This window comes from Salmo salar, chromosome 14 (assembly GCF_965601325.2).
Source record: "Salmo salar chromosome 14, fSalSal1, whole genome shotgun sequence".
Classification (NCBI taxonomy): Eukaryota; Metazoa; Chordata; class Actinopteri; order Salmoniformes; family Salmonidae; genus Salmo; species Salmo salar.
Window position 1 is genome coordinate 53,067,501 of NC_138304.1, and position 24,498 is coordinate 53,091,998.

General features: G+C 43.8%; 1 protein-coding gene across 1 annotated transcript in view; it reads right to left on the reverse strand.

The window, feature by feature from the left end:
- The window catches only part of mtcl1 (microtubule crosslinking factor 1), a 268,316-nt gene that overhangs the window by 11,138 nt on the left and 232,680 nt on the right, over positions 1 to 24,498 (reverse strand). Inside the window, exons 14-17 of the mRNA XM_045694519.2 lie at positions 5,682 to 5,929; positions 4,614 to 5,128; positions 2,201 to 2,560; positions 1,569 to 2,117 (exon numbers count right to left, since the gene is read on the reverse strand). Coding sequence (XP_045550475.2) covers positions 1,569 to 2,117; positions 2,201 to 2,560; positions 4,614 to 5,128; positions 5,682 to 5,929 — 1,672 coding nt within the window. The remainder of the gene's footprint in view (positions 1 to 1,568; positions 2,118 to 2,200; positions 2,561 to 4,613; positions 5,129 to 5,681; positions 5,930 to 24,498) is intronic.

A 24,498-nucleotide genomic window follows, 5' to 3' on the forward strand; every position in this document is an offset into this window, starting at 1 on the left:
TGGATAAAAATGTCTGCTAAATGGCATACATTATTATTATTTATAATATCTGATTAATGTATATTACGGTATTTTCCATGATGTGGATAGTATGTGTTACTGCATTACACAAGCTGACGTTTTGACCACATCTCATTGGGAGGATTTACAGCTTGGTGATGCTAGTATACAAGTTTAAAGTCAACACGATGACACACTTAAAGTATATCGATATCTTTGGTTTTGTACTGTTGATTTCGTTACACCCACTGGGGGTCGCAGGACTTAGAACGCAGCCATCTGTCACGTCCTGACCATAGTAAGATGTTATTTTCTATGGTAGAGTAGGTCAGGGCGTGACAGGGGGTGTTTTTCTATGTTTTCTATTTCTATGTTCATGTTCTAGTTTTGTATTTCTATGTTGGTTTTGTTTGGGATGATCTCCAATTAGAGGCAGCTGGTTCTCGTTGTCTCTAATTGGAGATCATACTTAAGTAGGGGTTTTTCTACCTGGGTTTTGTGGGTGATTAATTTTGAGTAGTGTATGTTTCACCTCTGCGTCACGGTTTGTTGTTTTTTGTCATTCAGTTTATTTATGTATTGCATAGTTTCACAGTATAAATAAAATGTGGAACGACACACACTGCACTTTGGTCCGCTCCTCCTTACGACAACCGTGACACCATCATATTCTTTCTTAAATGGCACGGAGAATTCGGGGCGATCTTTCGATAAAAATCTCTGGCCATACACCAATTTAACACGGAACTACCTTTCTAAGTGTTGTGATACTTCTAGCTTGGAGTTGTATTTTTTATGATAACATAGCTACAGTATTTCACTGTTTAATGTGTATAGTATTGCTTACTAGGTGTGTCCAATCAATTTTGTAACCACTCCCCCTTCTAATTAGGGCTGATTGGAAAAGCTGTTGAAAAGAGGACATTGTATTATTTCTTTGTACTCCCTGACGAAGGCCATGCAGCCGAAACGCGTCGGATTTAAAAAAAACGTTGTTTCTATTGAACATGCCATTCAAATAAAGGCATTTTAATTAATTATATGAAGAGTGCCTTGGTCCTCCTTTCTTTTTGATGACCAATTTACCCCTTTTACCAAAGAGCACCTTCTGTCTACCAAAATGTACTATTGTGTACCTTAGTAGCGCTTCCCTTCCTCCTCTTTATACACGGATTTAACAGTCTAACTAGCAGCCAACCATTGGCTGGTATCCCATGGCGGGTCGTGATTTGTTCCCTTTTCCGTGATGGCAGCCTCCCAAAATCAACATCCAACATTTCAAGTTCTCATCTAATCAATCATGTATAGGTTATTCCAAGTTTCCGTGTGGCATTTATATAATGTACGTTTAAGCAGTGCTAAACCCCAAATGTTTTGTCCCCGTTCTATTTATTTCAACGTGATATCGATATGAGTGATTGACAGAACAGTGTTGCGTTTCCCTTTCCTTGTGACAAGCCCCAGTATCAATTCCAGAAGTTGTGAAAACGGGTTTACCTTGCCTACTAACGAGGGGCTAAAATAGATCGTAGTAAACAACAAACAGTGAGTAGAGTGACAGTATTTACCTCCATGCACCCCGCCTGGTTCCTGTCTCCTTCTCCATGCCTCCCATCTCTGCTCTGGCCTGCAGACCCCAGTCTCTTCTCCTCCCTGACGCTCTGCTCCAACAGCTTCTTGTTCAGCAGACGGGCTGCGTTCTCTGCCAGGGTGTATCCAGGCGGAGCAGACAGGTCCTGGCGTATACTGACCACCTCTGGTGTCCTCTCCCCCCCTGTTCCCCCAGGCCCTCCCTGGGCCTCTACTATCAGCTGCACCGGGCTAGGAGAACGCCCGCGGACATTTCTCAGGAACTCCTGGGCTGCACCAAAGGACCTGGGGTCTTTGGGGTCTGAGGGTGGTAGGCTGGGTACCCCTGGCCCCCCGGGAGGTGAGGGGTCAGGGGGAGCGGGGCGTGTGCGACTTGGGGACTTGGTGAATTTGGACTGCAGGGGTTCGTAGGCTACGGGGCTGTGGTCTATGATGTTGAAGAGGCTGGACAGGCCGTCGTTGATGGTGGTGTGGACCGGAGAGTCCCTGGTGGTGGTGGAACGAGCCCAGGCTGACTCAGAGGCTCCCTATTATTATACAAATAACACTCAGGCAGCTGACTGCAACAATACATAGATAAACATGACTGAGGATTAAAAACAATAATTACCTTCTGGGGAGTGGTGGGAGTCGGAGCCCTGGGGCCGGCTGTGGAGCTGGAGGAGGCCCCTACAGGGAGGTCAGCCTTCGACGATGTCGACAGCTTCCTCTGGAGCTTAGGGGAACCATACTTAGGAGAACAACATGTCCGCTCGAACTTGGACTGGACCACAGGAGAGTACTGCATCTTGCGGATGTTTCTGGAGGGGGAGGAGATGGGGGTTGAGCCTCCTCCTATAGGGGTGAGGCAGCGGTGGGGGGAGCTGGTGAGGGTACGGAGGATGTCAGTTTGTAAGCCCACACTGATGGTCTGGGTGGTCTGGGTTCCCCGAGTAGTGAAACCGTTGGTCTGACACGCCGTGTCTCGGAGCTATTAGGTTGAGAAGAAGTTGTTGTAGAAATTAGAAGAATAAGCTACATATACATTAACTGTATGTATGTACAGTGGCTTGCGAAAATATTCACCCCCTTGGCATTTTTCTTATTTTGTTGCCTTATACCCTGGAATTAAAATGGATTTATTTTTTCTCATTTAATTTACTCAAATCATGCCTACCACCTCAAAGATGCAAAATATTTTTTAATGTGAAAGCAGCAAGAAATAAGACAAAAAAAACGAACAGAACTTGAGCATGAATAACAATAGTCAATACTTTGTAGAGTCACCTTTTGCAGCAATTACAGCTGCAAGTCTCATGGGGTATGTCTCTATAAGCTTGGCACATTTAGCCACTGGGATTTTTGCCCATTCTTCAAGGCAAAACTGCTCCAGCTCCAAGTTGGATGGGTTCTGCTGGTGTACAGCAATCTTTAAGTCATACCACAGATTCTCAGTTGGATTGAGGTCTGGGCTTTGACTAGGCCATTCCAAGACATTTAAATGTTTCCCCTTAAACCACTCGAGAGTTGCTTTAGCAGTATGCTTAGGGTCATTGTCCTGCTGGAAGGTGAACCTCTGTCCCAGTCTCAAAACTTGTTTCCCTCAAGAATTTCCCTGTATTTAGCACCATCCATCATTCCTTCAATTCTGACCAGTTTCCCAGTCCCTGCCGATGAAAAACATCCCCACAGCAGGATGCTGCCACCACCATGCTTCACTGTGGGAATGGTGTTCTCGGAGTGATGAGATGTTGGGTTTGCGCCAGACATAGCGTTTTCCTTGATGGCCAAAAAGCTAAATTTTTGTCTTATCTGACCAGAGTACCTTCTTTCATATGTTTGGGGAGTCTCCCACATGCCTTTTGGCGAACACCAAACGTGTTTGCTTATTTTTTTCTAAGCAATGGCTTTTTTTCTGGCCACTCTTCCATAAAGCCCAGCTCTGTGGAGTGTACTGCTTAAAGTGGTCCTATGGACAGATACTCCAATCTCCGCTGTGGAGCTTTCCAGCACCTTCAGGGTTATCTTTGGTCTCTTTGTTGCCTCTCTGATTAATGCCCTCCTTGCCTGGTCTGTGAGTTTTGGTGGGCGGCCCTCTCTTGGCAGTTTTGTTGTGGTTGGTGCCATATTCTTTCAATTTTTTAAATAATGGATTTAATGGTGCTCCGTGGGATGTTCAAAGTCTCAGATATTTTTTTTATAACCGAACCCTGATCTGTACTTCTCCACAACTTTGTCCCTGACCTGTTTGGAGAGCTCCTTGGTCTTCATGGTGCCACTTGCTTTGGGGTGCCATTTTCTTAGTGGTGTTGCAGACTCTGGGGCCTTTCAGAACAGGTGTATATATACTGAGATCATATGACAGATCATGTGACACTTTGATTGCACACAGGTGGACTTTATTTAACTAATTATGTAATTTCTGAAGGTAATTGGTTGCACCAGATCTTATTTTTTGAAACAAGTTATTTTTTTTTTTTCACTTCACCAATTTGGACTATTTTGTGTTTGTCCATTACATGAAATCCAATTAAAAATACATTTAAATTACAGGTTGTAATGCCAAGGGGGATAAATACTTTTGCAAGGCACTGTACACAAGATAACCTTGACCTTTAGTTTAGATAACCTTTATTTCGAAATCATGTCAAAACAATTGAATTGGCCAATCAAGTTGTAGTAACATCTCAAGGATGATCAAAGGACATTGGATGCACCTGAGCTCAATTTGGAGTGTCATAGCAAAAGGGTGCGAATACTTTTGTAAATTAGATATTTCTGTCTTTTATTTTCAATAAATCGGAAAGAATTTGTAAAAACATGTTTTCTCTTAGTCATTACGGGGTATTGTGTGTAAATAGGTGAGAAAAAAAATATTTAATACATTTTGAATTCATGCTGTAACACAACAAAATGTGCAATAAGTGAAGGGTCATGAATACTTTCTGAAGACACTGTTAGAGAGAGAACACAATAGAAAGGTGAACTAAGTGAAATGTATAGCTAGTTAAACAACAACAACATCAACAACAATGTGAACAGACCTGTCTGTGTTGCTCCAGGAGGTCCGAGGTGCTAGGTCCTGAGCGGTAGTTCCTAACAGAGAAGGCCACCTCCTTCATGTCATCGCTGAGGTTCCGTGACAGCTGCAGCTCCAGAGACGAGGCGTACCCCACCGTGGGGATGGGACCCACCCCAGAAGGGCCCCTACGTACGCCTCCCAGTCCACCCCCACCCTCTAATAACTCCTTATGACAGGTGGAGGGCCACCTACCATTACCAAACACCTCGTCTGGTCCCCCTACCCCAGGGGGATCCCCCACCTCACCGACACCCCCTCGCCCCTTGGTCCCTTTGGGGTACATGTAGTCCTGTTCGGGGGTTCCTGGGGGTCGGGTGGGGCTGTGGGAGACATGGACACTTGCCCCCCCTCCTCTGTTACCCCCGTTGCCCCTGAGAGGGGAGTGCTGGCAGAGAGGATGGGGTTCAAGGCTGGACAGGGTGTTAGTTGTAAGGGTAGCACTGGTTGTCAGGAACCACAAGGCTGGCTGGAATGGTTCTGGAATTCATAGAGAGAAATCAGAATGATTAGAATTTAGAATGATTCAAATGATTGGAATTTAGAATGATTGGAATTTAGAATGATTGGAATTTAGAATGATTCAAATGATTCAAATGTTTGGAATTTAGAATGATTGGAATTTAAAATGATTGGAATTTAGAATGATTGGAATTTAGAATGATTCAAATGATTCAAATGATTGGAATTTAGAATGATTGGAATTTAGAATGATTCAAATGATTCAAATGATTGGAATTTAGAATGATTGGAATTTAGAATGATTCAAATGATTAGAATTAGAAGGGAAATAAATAATCTTCACAAGGTGGGAAGATGACAGTAAAACAATGGGTATGGTTCTGAATTTAGATTTAAAAAGCTTTATTGTCCACACACAATGTGGAAATGTGCTTTTTGGCTTCACCATAACATGATAGAGATGTAATTTTGATATAAAGTGAGCAAACACATTTGCCATCTTTGTCTTCACATTTTAACATGATTGCAATTATAAAAACAAACAATGTGTAAACACTTGGAGCATCAGTACCTGAAGTGGGCCGTTCTGCCCAGGCTTCCATGGTTGTAGGGTTGTGGTGGCCTGGTGTAGGGGAGGGGCCAGGGACAGGAAAGCTCCACCCCTTACTGTTGAACTCCTCTATGTACTTCAGGTCATCAGGTGATAGGGGTGGGGTCACGTCGCCACGGCCACAGTCACCATGACGACTCTTGTCAGGCAGGAAGGGAGAGCTGTCCATCAGACGCTGGAAGTCGCTCATAGAACAGACTGACTTAGCCCTAGGGAGGATGAGACGAGAATAAAGCATTAAACTATTACATTACCAAAAAATATTACAAGGATAGGATCAGAGAGGACAGAGAAGGAGAGAAAGGAGAGAGGAGGAGAGCGTGATCATTAGTACTGCATCAAAATCCTCTTACTTCTACTCTACCCAAATAAGGTAGAGTAGAAGTAGATATGTCTCTTTGACATATAAACAGTGTTTTTCAGCCACTTTGTTGTCCTAATTTCCTTAAACTCTTAAAATAACCTAAAAACATATCATCTGCTCTCCAAAAAAGAAAGTTAATGCGTTTCATTTCATGAGGGATCAATTTAAAACTATTCAATAATGAATTGTCAGGCTACAATGACTAGGTTCATATCCTCTCCCAAAGAGACTTGGATCATAGCCTCTCCCAAAGAGACTTGGATCATAGCCTCTCCCAAAGAGACTTGGTTCATAGCCTCTCCCAAAGAGACTTGGTTCATATCCTCTCCCAAAGAGACTTAGATCATAGCCTCTCCCAAAGAGACTTGGTTTATGTCCTCTCCAAAAGAGACTTAGATCATATCCTCTCCCAAAGAGACTTAGATCATAGCCTCTCCCAAAGAGACTTGGTTCATATCCTCTCCCAAAGAGAATTGGATCATATCCTCTCCCAAAGAGACTTGGTTCATATCCTCTCCCAAAAAGACTTGGTTCATATCCTCTCCCAAAGAGACTTGGTTCATATCCTCTCCCAAAGAGACTTAGATCATAGCCTCTCCCAAAGAGACTTGGTTTATATCCTCTACCAAAGAGACTTAGATCATATCCTCTCCCAAAGAGACTTAGATCATACCCTCTCCCAAAGAGACTTAGATCATAGCCTCTCCCAAAGAGACTTGGTTCATATCCCCTCCCAAAGAGAATTGATTCATATCCTCTCCCCATATCCTCTCCCAAAGAGACTTAGATCATAGCCTCTCCCAAAGAGACTTGGTTCATATCCTCTCCCAAAGAGACTTGGATCATAGCCTCTCCCAAAGAGACTTGGAACATATCCTCTCCTCATATCCTCTCCCAAAGAGACTTGGATCATATCCTCTCCCAAAGAGACTTGGTTTATAGCCTTTCCCAAAGAGACTTAGATCATAGCCTCTCCCAAAGAGTCTTGGATCATATCTCCCAAAGAGACTTGGTTCATATCCTCTCCCCATATCCTCTCCCAAAGAGACTTGGTTCATATTTTCTCCCAAAGAGACTTAGATCATAGCCTCTCCCAAAGAGTCTTGGATCATATTTCCCAAAGAGACTTTGTTCATATCCTCTCCCAAAGAGACTTGGTTCATATCCTCTCCCAAAGAGACTTGGTTCATATCCTCTCCCAAAGAGACTTGGATCATATCCTCTCCCAAAGAGACTTGGTTCATATCCTCTCCCAAAGAGACTTAGATCATACCCTCTGCCAAAGAGTCTCGGATCATATCTCCCAAAGAGACTTGGTTCATATCCTCTCCCAAAGAGACTTGGTTCATATCCTCTCCCAAAGAGACTTGGATCATAGCCACTCCCAAAGAGACATGGATCATATCCTCTCCCAAAGAGACTTTCATCATATCCTCTCCCAAAGAGACTTGGATCATATCCTTTCCAAAAGAGACTTGGATCATATCCTCTCCCAAACAGACTTGCTTCATATCCCCTCCCAAAGAGACTTGGATCATAGCCTCTCCCAAAGTGACTTGGATCATATCCTCTCCCAAAGAGACTTAGATCATATCCTCTCCCAAAGAGACTTGGATCATAGCCTCTCCCAAAGAGACTTGGATCATATCTCCCAAAGAGAATTGGATCATATCCCCTCCCAAAGAGACTTGGTTCATATCCTCTCCCAAAGAGACTTGGTTCATAGCCTCTCCCAAAGAGACTTGGTTCATAACCTCTCCCAAAGAGACTTAGATCATAGCCTCTCCCAAAGAGACTTAGATCATACCCTCTCCCAAAGAGACTTAGATCATATCGTCTCCCAAAGAGACTTAGATCATAGCCTCTCCCAAAGAGACTTGGTTCATATCCCCTCCCAAAGAGAATTGATTAATATCCTCTCCCCATATCCTCTCCCAAAGAGACTTGGTTCATATCCTCTCCCCATACCCTCTCCCAAAGAGACTTAGATCATAGCTTCTCCCAAAGAGACTTGGTTCATATCCTCTCCCAAAGAGACTTGGATCATAGCCTCTCCCAAAGAGACTTGGAACATATCCTCTCCTCATATCCTCTCCTAAAGAGGCTTGCATCATATCCTCTCTCAAAGAGACGTGGATCAAAGCCTCTCCCAAAGAGACTTAGATCATAGCCTCTCCCAAAGAGACTTGGAGCATATCCTCTCCCAAAGAGAATTGGATCATATCCTCTCCCAAAGAGACTTGGTTCATATCCCCTCCCAAAGAGAATTGATTCATATCCTCTCCCCATATCCTCTCCCAAAGAGAGTTAGATCATATCCTCTCCCAAAGAGACTTGGATCATAGCCTCTCCCAAAGAGACTTGGATCATATCTCCCAAAGAGAATTGGATCATATCCCCTACCAAAGAGACTTGGTTCATATCCTCTATCAAAGAGACTTGGTTCATCGCCTCTCCCAAAGAGACTTGGTTCAAATCCTCTCCTAAAGAGACTTGGTTCATATCCTCTCCCAAAGAGAATTGGATCATACCCTCTCCCAAAGAGACTTAGATCATATCCTCTCCCAAAGAGACTTAGATCATAGCCTCTCCCAAAGAGACTTGGTTCATATCCCCTCCCAAAGAGAATTGATTCATATCCTCTCCCCATATCCTCTCCCAAAGAGACTTAGATCATAGCCTCTCCCAAAGAGACTTGGATCATAGCCACTCCCAAAGAGACATGGATCATATCCTCTCCCAAAGAGACTTTCATCATATCCTCTCCCAAAGAGACTTGGATCATATCCTTTCCAAAAGAGACTTGGATCATATCCTCTCCCAAACAGACTTGCTTCATATCCCCTCCCAAAGAGACTTGGATCATAGCCTCTCCCAAAGTGACTTGGATCATATCCTCTCCCAAAGAGACTTAGATCATATCCTCTCCCAAAGAGACTTGGATCATAGCCTCTCCCAAAGAGACTTGGATCATATCTCCCAAAGAGAATTGGATCATATCCCCTCCCAAAGAGACTTGGTTCATATCCTCTCCCAAAGAGACTTGGTTCATAGCCTCTCCCAAAGAGACTTGGTTCAAAGCCTCTCCAAAAGAGACTTAGATCATATCCTCTCCCAAAGAGACTTAGATCATACCCTCTCCCAAAGAGACTTAGATCATATCCTCTCCCAAAGAGACTTAGATCATAGCCTCTCCCAAAGAGACTTGGTTCATATCCCCTCCCAAAGAGAATTGATTCATATCCTCTCCGCATATCCTCTCCCAAAGAGACTTAGATCATAGCCTCTCCCAAAGAGACTTGGAACATATCCTCTCCTCATATCCTCTCCTAAAGAGGCTTGCATCATATCCTCTCTCAAAGAGACGTGGATCAAAGCCTCTCCCAAAGAGACGTAGGTCATAGCCTCTCCCAAAGAGACTTGGAGCATATCCTCTCCCAAAGAGAATTGGATCAAAGCCTCTCCCAAAGAGACTTGGTTCATATCCCCTCCCAAAGAGAATTGATTCATAACCTCTCCCCATATCCTCTCCCAATGAGACTTAGATCATAGCCTCTCCCAAAGAGACTTGGTTCATATCCTCTCCCAAAGAGACTTGGTTCATATCCTCTCCCAAAGAGACTTAGATCATAGCCTCTCCCAAAGATACTTGGTTTATAACCTCTCCCAAAGAGACTTAGATCATATCCTCTCCCAAAGAGACTTACATCATACCCTCTCCCAAAGAGACTTAGATCATAGCCTCTCCCAAAGAGACTTGGTTCATATCCCCTCCAAAAGAGAATTGATTCATATCCTCTCCCCATATCCTCTCCCAAAGAGACTTAGATCATAGCCTCTCCCAAAGAGACTTGGTTCATATCCTCTCCCAAAGAGACTTGGATCATAGCCTCTCCCAAAGAGACTTGGAACATATCCTCTCCTCATATCCTCTCCCAAAGAGACTTGGATCATATCCTCTCCCAAAGAGACTTGGTTTATAGCCTTTCCCAAAGAGACTTAGATCATAGCCTCTCCCAAAGAGTCTTGGATCATATCTCCCAAAGAGACTTGGTTCATATCCTCTCCCCATACCCTCTCCCAAAGAGACTTGGTTCATATTTTCTCCCAAAGAGACTTAGATCATAGCCTCTCCCAAAGAGTCTTGGATCATATTTCCCAAAGAGACTTTGTTCATATCCTCTCCCAAAGAGACTTGGTTCATATCCTCTCCCAAAGAGACTTGGTTCATATCCTCTCCCAAAGAGACTTGGTTCATAGCCTCTCCCAAAGAGACTTGGTTCAAAGCCTCTCCCAAAGAGACTTAGATCATATCCTCTCCCAAAGAGACTTAGATCATACCCTCTCCCAAAGAGACTTAGATCATATCCTCTCCCAAAGAGACTTAGATCATAGCCTCTCCCAAAGAGACTTGGTTCATATCCCCTCCCAAAGAGAATTGATTCATATCCTCTCCCCATATTCTCTCCCAAAGAGACTTAGATCATAGCCTCTCCCAAAGAGACTTGGTTCATATCCTCTCCCCATATCCTCTCCCAAAGAGACTTAGATCATAGCCTCTCCCAAAGAGACTTGGTTCATATCCTCTCCCAAAGAGACTTGGAACATATCCTCTCCTCATATCCTCTCCTAAAGAGGCTTGCATCATATCCTCTCTCAAAGAGACGTGGATCAAAGCCTCTCCCAAAGAGACGTAGGTCATAGCCTCTCCCAAAGAGACTTGGAGCATATCCTCTCCCAAAGAGAATTGGATCAAAGCCTCTCCCAAAGAGACTTGGTTCATATCCCCTCCCAAAGAGAATTGATTCATAACCGCTCCCCATATCCTCTCCCAAAGAGACTTAGATCATAGCCTCTCCCAAAGAGACTTGGTTCATATCCTCTCCCAAAGAGACTTGGTTCATATCCTCTCCCAAAGAGACTTAGATCATAGCCTCTCCCAAAGAGACTTGGTTTATAACCTCTCCCAAAGAGACTTAGATCATATCCTCTCCCAAAGAGACTTAGATCATACCCTCTCCCAAAGAGACTTAGATCATAGCCTCTCCCAAAGAGACTTGGTTCATATCCCCTCCAAAAGAGAATTGATTCATATCCTCTCCCCATATCCTCTCCCAAAGAGACTTAGATCATAGCCTCTCCCAAAGAGACTTGGTTCATATCCTCTCCCAAAGAGACTTGGATCATAGCCTCTCCCAAAGAGACTTGGAACATATCCTCTCCTCATATCCTCTCCCAAAGAGACTTGGATCATATCCTCTCCCAAAGAGACTTGGTTTATAGCCTTTCCCAAAGAGACTTAGATCATAGCCTCTCCCAAAGAGTCTTGGATCATATCTCCCAAAGAGACTTGGTTCATATCCTCTCCCCATACCCTCTCCCAAAGAGACTTGGTTCATATTTTCTCCCAAAGAGACTTAGATCATAGCCTCTCCCAAAGAGTCTTGGATCATATTTCCCAAAGAGACTTTGTTCATATCCTCTCCCAAAGAGACTTGGTTCATATCCTTTCCCAAAGAGACTTGGTTCATAGCCTCTCCCAAAGAGACTTGGTTCATAACCTCTCCCAAAGAGACTTAGATCATAGCCTCTCCCAAAGAGACTTAGATCATATCCTCTCCCAAAGAGACTTGGATCATAGCCTCTCCCAAAGAGACTTGGATCATATCTCCCAAAGAGAATTGGATCATATCCCCTCCCAAAGAGACTTGGTTCATATCCTCTCCCAAAGAGACTTGGTTCATAGCCTCTCCCAAAGAGACTTGGTTCATAACCTCTCCCAAAGAGACTTAGATCATAGCCTCTCCCAAAGAGACTTAGATCATACCCTCTCCCAAAGAGACTTAGATCATAGCCTCTCCCAAAGAGACTTGGTTCATATCCCCTCCCAAAGAGAATTGATTAATATCCTCTCCCCATAACCTCTCCCAAAGAGACTTAGATCATAGCCTCTCCCAAAGAGACTTGGTTCATATCCTCTCCCCATATCCTCTCCCAAAGAGACTTAGATCATAGCTTCTCCCAAAGAGACTTGGTTTATATCCTCTCCCAAAGAGACTTAGATCATAGCCTCTCCCAAAGAGACTTGGTTTATATCCTCTCCCAATGAGACTTAGATCATATCCTCTCCCAAAGAGACTTAGATCATAGCCTCTCCCAAAGAGACTTGGTTCATATCCTCTCCCAAAGACACTTGGTTCTTGTCCTCTACCAAAGAGAATTGGATCATATCCTCTCCCAAAGAGACTTAGATCATATCCTCTCTCAAAGAGACTTAGATCATAGCCTCTCCCAAATAGACTTGGTTCATATCCTCTCCTAAAGAGACTTGGATCATAGCCTCACCTCATATCCTCTCCTAAAGAGACTTGGATCATATCCTCTCTCAAAGAGACTTGGATCATAGCTTCTCCCAAAGAGACTTAGATCATAGCCTCTCCCAAAGAGACTTGGAGCATATCCTCTCCCAAAGAGAATTGGTTCATATCCCCTCCCAAAGAGACTTGATTCATATTCCCTCCCAAAGAGACTTGGTTCATATCCCCTCCCAAAGAGACTTGGTTCATATCCCCTCCCAAAGAGACTTGATTCAAATCTCTTCCCAAAGAGACTTGGTTCATATCCTCTCCCAAAGAGACTTGGATCATAGCCATTCCTAAAGAGACTTGGAGCATAGCCTCTCCCAAACAGAATTGGTTCATATCCCCTCCCAAAGAGACTTGATTCATATACCCTCCCAAAGAGACTTGGATCATAGCCTCTCCCAAAGTGACTTGGATCATATCCTCTCCCAAAGAGACTTAGATCATAGCCTCTCCCAAAGAGACTTGGATCACAGCCTCTCCCAAAGAGACTTGGATCATATCTCCCAAAGAGAATTGGATCATATCCCCTCCCAAAGAGACTTGGTTCATATCCTCTCCCAAAGAGACTTGGTTCATAGCCTCTCCCAAAGAGACTTGGTTCATATCCTCTCCCAAAGAGACTTGGTTCATATCCTCTCCCAAAGAGACTTGGTTTATATCCTCTCCCAAAGAGACTTGGTTTATATCCTCTCCCAAAGAGACCCAAAGAGAATTGATTCATATCCTCTCCCCATATCCTCTCCCAAAGAGACTTAGATCATAGCCTCTCCCAAAGAGACTTGGTTCATATCCTCTCCCAAAGAGACTTGGAACATATCCTCTCCTCATATCCTCTCCCAAAGAGGCTTAGATCATATCCTCTCCCAAAGAGACTTGGATCATAGCCTGTCCTAAAGAGACTTGGATCATATCTCCCAAAGAGAATTGGATCATTTCCCCTCCCAAAGAGACTTGGTTCATATCCTCTCCCAAAGAGACTTGGTTCATAGCCTCTCCCAAAGAGACTTGGTTAATATCCTCTCCCAAAGAGACTTATATCATAGCCTCTCCCAAAGAGTCTTGGATCATATCTCCCAAAGAGACTTGGTTCATATCCTCTCCACATATCCTCTCCCAAAGAGACTTGGTTCATATCCTCTCCCAAAGAGACTTGGTTCATATCCTCTCCCAAAGAGACTTAGATCATAGCCTCTCCCAAAGAGACTTGGTTCATATCCTCTCCCAAAGAGAATTGGATCATATCCTCTCCCAAAGAGACTTGGTTCATACCCTCTCCCAAAGAGACTTAGATCATACCCTCTCCCAAAGAGACTTAGATCATAGCCTCTCCCAAAGAGACTTGGTTCATATCCTCTCCACATATCCTCTCCCAAAGAGACTTGGTTCATATCCTCTCCCAAAGAGACTTGGTTCATATCCTCTCCCAAAGAGAATTGGATCATATCCCCTCCCAAAGAGACTTGGTTCATATCCTCTCCCAAAGAGACTTGGTTCATAGCCTCTCCCAAAGAGACTTGGTTTATATCCTCTCCCAAAGAGACTTAGATCATAGCCTCTCCCAAAGAGGATTGGTTTATATCCTCTCCCAATGAGACTTAGATCATATCCTCTCCCTAAGAGACTTAGATCATAGCCTCTCCCAAAGAGACTTGGTTCATACCCTCTCCCAAAGACACTTGGTTCTTGTCCTCTCCCAAAGAGAATTGGATCATATCCTCTCCCAAAGAGACTTAGATCATATCCTCTCTCAAAGAGACTTAGATCATAGCCTCTCCCAAAGAGACTTGGTTCATATCCTCTCCCAAAGAGACTTGGATCATAGCCTCACCTCATATCCTCTCCTAAAGAGACTTGGATCATATCCTCTCTCAAAGAGACTTGGATCATAGCTTCTCCCAAAGAGACTTAGATCATACCCTCTCCCAAAGAGACTTGGAGCATATCCTCTCCCAAAGAGAATTGGTTCATATCCCCTCCCAAAGAGACTTGGTTCATATCCTCTCTCAAAGAGACTTAGATCATAACCTCTCCCAAAGAGACTTAGATCATATCCTCTCCCAAAGAGACTTAGATCATACCCTCTCCCAAAGAGACTTAGATCATAGCCTCTCCCAAAGAGACTTGGTTCATATCCCCTCCAAAAGAGAATTGATTCATATCCTCTCCCCATATCCTCTCCCAAAGAGACTTAGATCATAGCCTCTCCCAAAGAGACTTGGTTCATATCCTCTCCCAAAGAGACTTGGATCATAGCCTCTCCCAAAGAGACTTGGAACATATCCTCTCCTCATATCCTCTCCCAAAGAGACTTGGATCATATCCTCTCCCAAAGAGACTTGGTTTATAGCCTTTCCCAAAGAGACTTAGATCATAGCCTCTCCCAAAGAGTCTTGGATCATATCTCCCAAAGAGACTTGGTTCATATCCTCTCCCCATACCCTCTCCCAAAGAGACTTGGTTCATATTTTCTCCCAAAGAGACTTAGATCATAGCCTCTCCCAAAGAGTCTTGGATCATATTTCCCAAAGAGACTTTGTTCATATCCTCTCCCAAAGAGACTTGGTTCATATCCTTTCCCAAAGAGACTTGGTTCATATCCTCTCCCAAACAGACATGGATCATATCCTCTCCCAAAGAGACTTGGTTCATATCCTCTCCCAAAGAGACTTAGATCATACCCTCTGCCAAAGAGTCTCGGATCATATCTCCCAAAGAGACTTGGTTCATATCCTCTCCCAAAGAGACTTGGTTCATACCCTCTCCCAAAGAGACTTGGATCATAGCCACTCCCAAAGAGACATGAATCATATCCTCTCCCAAAGAGACTTTCATCATATCCTCTCCCAAAGAGACTTGGATCATATCCTTTCCAAAAGAGACTTGGATCATATCCTCTCCCAAACAGACTTGCTTCATATCCCCTCCCAAAGAGACTTGGATCATAGCCTGTCCCAAAGTGACTTGGATCATATCCTCTCCCAAAGAGACTTAGATCATATCCTCTCCCAAAGAGACTTGGATCATAGCCTCTCCCAAAGAGACTTGGATCATATCTCCCAAAGAGAATTGGATCATATCCCCTCCCAAAGAGACTTGGTTCATATCCTCTCCCAAAGAGACTTGGTTCATAGCCTCTCCCAAAGAGACTTGGTTCATAACCTCTCCCAAAGAGACTTAGATCATAGCCTCTCCCAAAGAGACTTAGATCATACCCTCTCCCAAAGAGACTTAGATCATAGCCTCTCCCAAAGAGACTTGGTTCATATCCCCTCCCAAAGAGAATTGATTAATATCCTCTCCCCATAACCTCTCCCAAAGAGACTTAGATCATAGCCTCTCCCAAAGAGACTTGGTTCATATCCTCTCCCCATATCCTCTCCCAAAGAGACTTAGATCATAGCTTCTCCCAAAGAGACTTGGTTTATATCCTCTCCCAAAGAGACTTAGATCATAGCCTCTCCCAAAGAGACTTGGTTTATATCCTCTCCCAATGAGACTTAGATCATATCCTCTCCCAAAGAGACTTAGATCATAGCCTCTCCCAAAGAGACTTGGTTCATATCCTCTCCCAAAGACACTTGGTTCTTGTCCTCTACCAAAGAGAATTGGATCATATCCTCTCCCAAAGAGACTTAGATCATATCCTCTCTCAAAGAGACTTAGATCATAGCCTCTCCCAAATAGACTTGGTTCATATCCTCTCCTAAAGAGACTTGGATCATAGCCTCACCTCATATCCTCTCCTAAAGAGACTTGGATCATATCCTCTCTCAAAGAGACTTGGATCATAGCTTCTCCCAAAGAGACTTAGATCATAGCCTCTCCCAAAGAGACTTGGAGCATATCCTCTCCCAAAGAGAATTGGTTCATATCCCCTCCCAAAGAGACTTGATTCATATTCCCTCCCAAAGAGACTTGGTTCATATCCCCTCCCAAAGAGACTTGGTTCATATCCCCTCCCAAAGAGACTTGATTCAAATCTCTTCCCAAAGAGACTTGGTTCATATCCTCTCCCAAAGAGACTTGGATCATAGCCATTCCTAAAGAGACTTGGAGCATATCCTCTCCCAAACAGAATTGGTTCATATCCCCTCCCAAAGAGACTTGATTCATATACCCTCCCAAAGAGACTTGGATCATAGCCTCTCCCAAAGTGACTTGGATCATATCCTCTCCCAAAGAGACTTAGATCATAGCCTCTCCCAAAGAGACTTGGATCACAGCCTCTCCCAAAGAGACTTGGATCATATCTCCCAAAGAGAATTGGATCATATCCCCTCCCAAAGAGACTTGGTTCATATCCTCTCCCAAAGAGACTTGGTTCATAGCCTCTCCCAAAGAGACTTGGTTCATATCCTCTCCCAAAGAGACTTGGTTCATATCCTCTCCCAAAGAGACTTGGTTTATATCCTCTCCCAAAGAGACTTGGTTTATATCCTCTCCCAAAGAGACCCAAAGAGAATTGATTCATATCCTCTCCCCATATCCTCTCCCAAAGAGACTTAGATCATAGCCTCTCCCAAAGAGACTTGGTTCATATCCTCTCCCAAAGAGACTTGGAACATATCCTCTCCTCATAACCTCTCCCAAAGAGGCTTAGATCATATCCTCTCCCAAAGAGACTTGGATCATAGCCTGTCCTAAAGAGACTTGGATCATATCTCCCAAAGAGAATTGGATCATTTCCCCTCCCAAAGAGACTTGGTTCATATCCTCTCCCAAAGAGACTTGGTTCATAGCCTCTCCCAAAGAGACTTGGTTAATATCCTCTCCCAAAGAGACTTATATCATAGCCTCTCCCAAAGAGTCTTGGATCATATCTCCCAAAGAGACTTGGTTCATATCCTCTCCACATATCCTCTCCCAAAGAGACTTGGTTCATATCCTCTCCCAAAGAGACTTGGTTCATATCCTCTCCCAAAGAGACTTAGATCATAGCCTCTCCCAAAGAGACTTGGTTCATATCCTCTCCCAAAGAGAATTGGATCATATCCTCTCCCAAAGAGACTTGGTTCATACCCTCTCCCAAAGAGACTTAGATCATACCCTCTCCCAAAGAGACTTAGATCATAGCCTCTCCCAAAGAGACTTGGTTCATATCCTCTCCACATATCCTCTCCCAAAGAGACTTGGTTCATATCCTCTCCCAAAGAGACTTGGTTCATATCCTCTCCCAAAGAGAATTGGATCATATCCCCTCCCAAAGAGACTTGGTTCATATCCTCTCCCAAAGAGACTTGGTTCATAGCCTCTCCCAAAGAGACTTGGTTTATATCCTCTCCCAAAGAGACTTAGATCATAGCCTCTCCCAAAGAGGATTGGTTTATATCCTCTCCCAATGAGACTTAGATCATATCCTCTCCCTAAGAGACTTAGATCATAGCCTCTCCCAAAGAGACTTGGTTCATACCCTCTCCCAAAGACACTTGGTTCTTGTCCTCTCCCAAAGAGAATTGGATCATATCCTCTCCCAAAGAGACTTAGATCATATCCTCTCTCAAAGAAACTTAGATCATAGCCTCTCCCAAAGAGACTTGGTTCATATCCTCTCCCAAAGAGACTTGGATCATAGCCTCACCTCATATCCTCTCCTAAAGAGACTTGGATCATATCCTCTCTCAAAGAGACTTGGATCATAGCTTCTCCCAAAGAGACTTAGATCATACCCTCTCCCAAAGAGACTTGGAGCATATCCTCTCCCAAAGAGAATTGGTTCATATCCCCTCCCAAAGAGACTTGGTTCATATCCTCTCCCAAAGAGACTTGGTTCATAGCCTCTCCCAAAGAGACTTGGTTCATATCCTCTCCCAAAGAGACTTGGTTCATATCCTCTCCCAAAGAGACTTGGTTTATATCCTCTCCCAAAGAGACTTAGATCATATCCTCTCCCAAAGAGACTTAGATCATAGCCTCTACCAAAGAGACTTGGTTCATACCTCTCCCAAAGAGAATTGGATCATATCCTCTCCCAAAGAGACTTGGTTCATATCCTCTCCCGAAGAGACTTGGTTCATATCCTGTCCCAAAGAGAATTGGATCATACCCTCTCCCAAGGAGACTTAGATCATATCCTCTCCCAAAGAGACTTAGATCATAGCCTCTCCCAAAGAGACTTACATTTACATTTACATTTTAGTCATTTAGCAGACGCTCTTATCCAGAGCGACTTGGTTTATATCCTCTCCCAAAGAGACTTAGATCATAGCCTCTCCCAAAGAGACTTGGTTTATATCCTCTCCCAATGAGACTTAGATCATATCCTCTCCCTAAGAGACTTAGATCATAGCCTCTCCCAAAGAGACTTGGTTCATATCCTCTCCCAAAGACACTTGGTTCATATCCTCTCCCAAAGAGAATTGGTTCATAGCCTCTCCCAAAGAGACTTGGTTCATATCCTCTCCCAAAGAGACTTGGATCATACCCTCACCTCATATCCTCTCCTAAAGAGACTTGGATCATATCCTCTCTCAAAGAGACTTGGATCATAGCTTCTCCCAAAGAGACTTAGATCATAGCCTCTCCCAAAGAGACTTGGAGCATATCCTCTCCCAAAGAGAATTGGTTCATATCCCCTCCCAAAGAGACTTGATTCATATTCCCTCCCAAAGAGACTTGGTTCATAACCCCTCCCAAAGAGACTTGGTTCATATCCCCTCCCAAAGAGACTTGGATCATAGCCTCTCCTAAAGAGAATTGGATCATATCCTCTCCCAAAGAGAATTGGATCATATCCTCTCCCAAAGAGACTTGGTTCATATCCTCTCCCAAAGAGACTTGGTTCATATCCTGTCCCAAAGAGAATTGGATCATACCCTCTCCCAAGGAGACTTAGATCAAATCCTCTCCCAAAGAGACTTAGATCATAGCCTCTCCCAAAGAGACTTGGTTCATATCCTCTCCACATATCCTCTCCCAAAGAGACTTGGTTCATATCCTCTCCCAAAGAGACTTGGTTCATATCCTCTCCCAAAGAGAATTGGATCATATCCCCTCCCAAAGAGACTTGGTTCATATCCTCTCCCAAAGAGACTTGGTTCATAGCCTCTCCCAAAGAGACTTGGTTTATATCCTCTCCCAAAGAGACTTAGATCATAGCCTCTCCCAAAGAGACTTGGTTTATATCCTCTCCCAATGAGACTTAGATCATATCCTCTCCCTAAGAGACTTAGATCATAGCTTCTCCCAAAGAGACTTGGTTCATATCCTCTCCCAAAGACACTTGGTTCATATCCTCTCCCAAAGAGAATTGGATCATATCCTCTCCCAAAGAGACTTAGATCATATCCTCTCTCAAAGAGACTTAGATCATAGCCTCTCCCAAAGAGACTTGGTTCATATCCTCTCCCAAAGAGACTTGGATCATACCCTCACCTCATATCCTCTCCTAAAGAGACTTGGATCATATCCTCTCTCAAAGAGACTTGGATCATAGCTTCTCCCAAAGAGACTTAGATCATAGCATCTCCCAAAGAGACTTGGAGCATATCCTCTCCCAAAGAGAATAGGTTCATATCCCCTCCCAAAGAGACTTGGTTCATATTCCCTCCCAAAGAGACTTGGTTCATAACCCCTCCAAAAGAGACTTGGTTCATATCCCCTCCCAAAGAGACTTGGATCATAGCCTCTCCTAAAGAGAATTGGATCATATCCTCTCCCAAAGAGACTTGGTTCATATCCTCTCCCAAAGAGACTTGGTTCATATCCTCTCCCAAAGAGACTTGGATCATAGCCTCTCCCAAAGAGACTTGGAACATATCCTCTCCTCATATCCTCTCCTAAAGAGGCTTGCATCATATTCTCTCTCAAACAGACTTGGATCATACCCTCTCCCAAAGAGACTTAGATCATAGCCTCTCCCAAAGAGAATTGGATCATATCCTCTCCCAAAGAGACTTGGTTCATATCCCCTCCCAAAGAGAATTGATTCATATCCTCTCCCCATATCCTCTCCCAAAGAGACTTAGATCATAGCCTCTCCCAAAGAGACTTGGTTCATATCCTCTCCCAAAGAGACTTGGAACATATCCTCTCCTCATATCCTCTCCCAAAGAGACTTAGATCATAGCCTCTCCTAAAGAGAATTGGATAATATCCTCTCCCAAAGAGACTTGGTTCATATCCTCTCCCAAAGAGACTTGGTTCATATCCTCTCCCAAAGAGACTTGGATCATAGCCTCTCCCAAAGAGACTTGGAACATATCCTCTCCTCATATCCTCTCCTAAAGAGGCTTGCATCATATTCTCTCTCAAAACAGACTTGGATCATACCCTCTCCCAAAGACACTTAGATCATAGCCTCTCCCAAAGAGAATTGGATCATATCCTCTCCCAAAGAGACTTGGTTCATATCCCCTCCCAAAGAGAATTGATTCATATCCTCTCCCCATATCCTCTCCCAAAGAGACTTAGATCATAGCCTCTCCCAAAGAGACTTGGTTCATATCCTCTCCCAAAGAGACTTGGAACATATCCTCTCCTCATATCCTCTCCCAAAGAGACTTAGATCATATCCTCTCCCAAAGAGACTTGGATCATAGCCTGTCCTAAAGAGACTTGGATCATATCTCCCAAAGAGAATTGGATCATTTCCCCTCCCAAAGAGACTTGGTTCATATCCTCTCCCAAAGACACTTGGTTCTTGTCCTCTCCCAAAGAGAATTGGATCATTTCCTCTCCCTAAGAGACTTAGATCATAGCCTCTCCCAAAGAGACTTGGTTCATACCCTCTCCCAAAGACACTTGGTTCTTGTCCTCTCCCAAAGAGAATTGGATCATATCCTCTCCCAAAGAGACTTAGATCATATCCTCTCTCAAAGAGACTTAGATCATAGCCTCTCCCAAAGAGACTTGGTTCATATCCTCTCCCAAAGAGACTTGGATCATAGCCTCACCTCATATCCTCTCCTAAAGAGACTTGGATCATATCCTCTCTCAAAGAGACTTGGATCATAGCTTCTCCCAAAGAGACTTAGATCATACCCTCTCCCAAAGAGACTTGGAGCATATCCTCTCCCAAAGAGAATTGGTTCATATCCCCTCCCAAAGAGACTTGGTTCATATCCTCTCCCAAAGAGACTTGGTTCATAGCCTCTCCCAAAGAGACTTGGTTCATATCCTCTCCCAAAGAGACTTGGTTCATATCCTCTCCCAAAGAGACTTGGTTTATATCCTCTCCCAAAGAGACTTAGATCATATCCTCTCCCAAAGAGACTTAGATCATAGCCTCTACCAAAGAGACTTGGTTCATACCTCTCCCAAAGAGAATTGGATCATATCCTCTCCCAAAGAGACTTGGTTCATATCCTCTCCCGAAGAGACTTGGTTCATATCCTGTCCCAAAGAGAATTGGATCATACCCTCTCCCAAGGAGACTTAGATCATATCCTCTCCCAAAGAGACTTAGATCATAGCCTCTCCCAAAGAGACTTACATTTACATTTACATTTTAGTCATTTAGCAGACGCTCTTATCCAGAGCGACTTGGTTTATATCCTCTCCCAAAGAGACTTAGATCATAGCCTCTCCCAAAGAGACTTGGTTTATATCCTCTCCCAATGAGACTTAGATCATATCCTCTCCCTAAGAGACTTAGATCATAGCCTCTCCCAAAGAGACTTGGTTCATATCCTCTCCCAAAGACACTTGGTTCATATCCTCTCCCAAAGAGAATTGGTTCATAGCCTCTCCCAAAGAGACTTGGTTCATATCCTCTCCCAAAGAGACTTGGATCATACCCTCACCTCATATCCTCTCCTAAAGAGACTTGGATCATATCCTCTCTCAAAGAGACTTGGATCATAGCTTCTCCCAAAGAGACTTAGATCATAGCCTCTCCCAAAGAGACTTGGAGCATATCCTCTCCCAAAGAGAATTGGTTCATATCCCCTCCCAAAGAGACTTGATTCATATTCCCTCTCCTTAAGAGACTTGGTTCATAACCCCTCCCAAAGAGACTTGGTTCATATCCCCTCCCAAAGAGACTTGGATCATAGCCTCTCCTAAAGAGAATTGGATCATATCCTCTCCCAAAGAGAATTGGATCATATCCTCTCCCAAAGAGACTTGGTTCATATCCTCTCCCAAAGAGACTTGGTTCATATCCTGTCCCAAAGAGAATTGGATCATACCCTCTCCCAAGGAGACTTAGATCATATCCTCTCCCAAAGAGACTTAGATCATAGCCTCTCCCAAAGAGACTTGGTTCATATCCTCTCCACATATCCTCTCCCAAAGAGACTTGGTTCATATCCTCTCCCAAAGAGACTTGGTTCATATCCTCTCCCAAAGAGAATTGGATCATATCCCCTCCCAAAGAGACTTGGTTCATATCCTCTCCCAAAGAGACTTGGTTCATAGCCTCTCCCAAAGAGACTTGGTTTATATCCTCTCCCAAAGAGACTTAGATCATAGCCTCTCCCAAAGAGACTTGGTTTATATCCTCTCCCAATGAGACTTAGATCATATCCTCTCCCTAAGAGACTTAGATCATAGCCTCTCCCAAAGAGACTTGGTTCATATCCTCTCCCAAAGACACTTGGTTCATATCCTCTCCCAAAGAGAATTGGATCATATCCTCTCCCAAAGAGACTTAGATCATATCCTCTCTCAAAGAGACTTAGATCATAGCCTCTCCCAAAGAGACTTGGTTCATATCCTCTCCCAAAGAGACTTGGATCATACCCTCACCTCATATCCTCTCCTAAAGAGACTTGGATCATATCCTCTCTCAAAGAGACTTGGATCATAGCTTCTCCCAAAGAGACTTAGATCATAGCATCTCCCAAAGAGACTTGGAGCATATCCTCTCCCAAAGAGAATAGGTTCATATCCCCTCCCAAAGAGACTTGGTTCATATTCCCTCCCAAAGAGACTTGGTTCATAACCCCTCCAAAAGAGACTTGGTTCATATCCCCTCCCAAAGAGACTTGGATCATAGCCTCTCCTAAAGAGAATTGGATCATATCCTCTCCCAAAGAGACTTGGTTCATATCCTCTCCCAAAGAGACTTGGTTCATATCCTCTCCCAAAGAGACTTGGATCATAGCCTCTCCCAAAGAGACTTGGAACATATCCTCTCCTCATATCCTCTCCTAAAGAGGCTTGCATCATATTCTCTCTCAAACAGACTTGGATCATAGCCTCTCCCAAAGAGAATTGGATCATATCCTCTCCCAAAGAGACTTGGTTCATATCCCCTCCCAAAGAGAATTGATTCATATCCTCTCCCCATATCCTCTCCCAAAGAGACTTAGATCATAGCCTCTCCCAAAGAGACTTGGTTCATATCCTCTCCCAAAGAGACTTGGAACATATCCTCTCCTCATATCCTCTCCCAAAGAGACTTAGATCATAGCCTCTCCTAAAGAGAATTGGATAATATCCTCTCCCAAAGAGACTTGGTTCATATCCTCTCCCAAAGAGACTTGGTTCATATCCTCTCCCAAAGAGACTTGGATCATAGCCTCTCCCAAAGAGACTTGGAACATATCCTCTCCTCATATCCTCTCCTAAAGAGGCTTGCATCATGTTCTCTCTCAAACAGACTTGGATCATACCCTCTCCCAAAGACACTTAGATCATAGCCTCTCCCAAAGAGAATTGGATCATATCCTCTCCCAAAGAGACTTGGTTCATATCCCCTCCCAAAGAGAATTGATTCATATCCTCTCCCCATATCCTCTCCCAAAGAGACTTAGATCATAGCCTCTCCCAAAGAGACTTGGTTCATATCCTCTCCCAAAGAGACTTGGAACATATCCTCTCCTCATATCCTCTCCCAAAGAGACTTAGATCATATCCTCTCCCAAAGAGACTTGGATCATAGCCTGTCCTAAAGAGACTTGGATCATATCTCCCAAAGAGAATTGGATCATTTCCCCTCCCAAAGAGACTTGGTTCATATCCTCTCCCAAAGAGACTTGGTTAATATCCTCTCCCAAAGAGACTTATATCATAGCCTCTCCCAAAGAGTCTTGGATCATATCTCCCAAAGAGACTTGGTTCATATCCTCTCCCAAAGAGACTTGGTTTATATCCTCTCCCAAAGAGA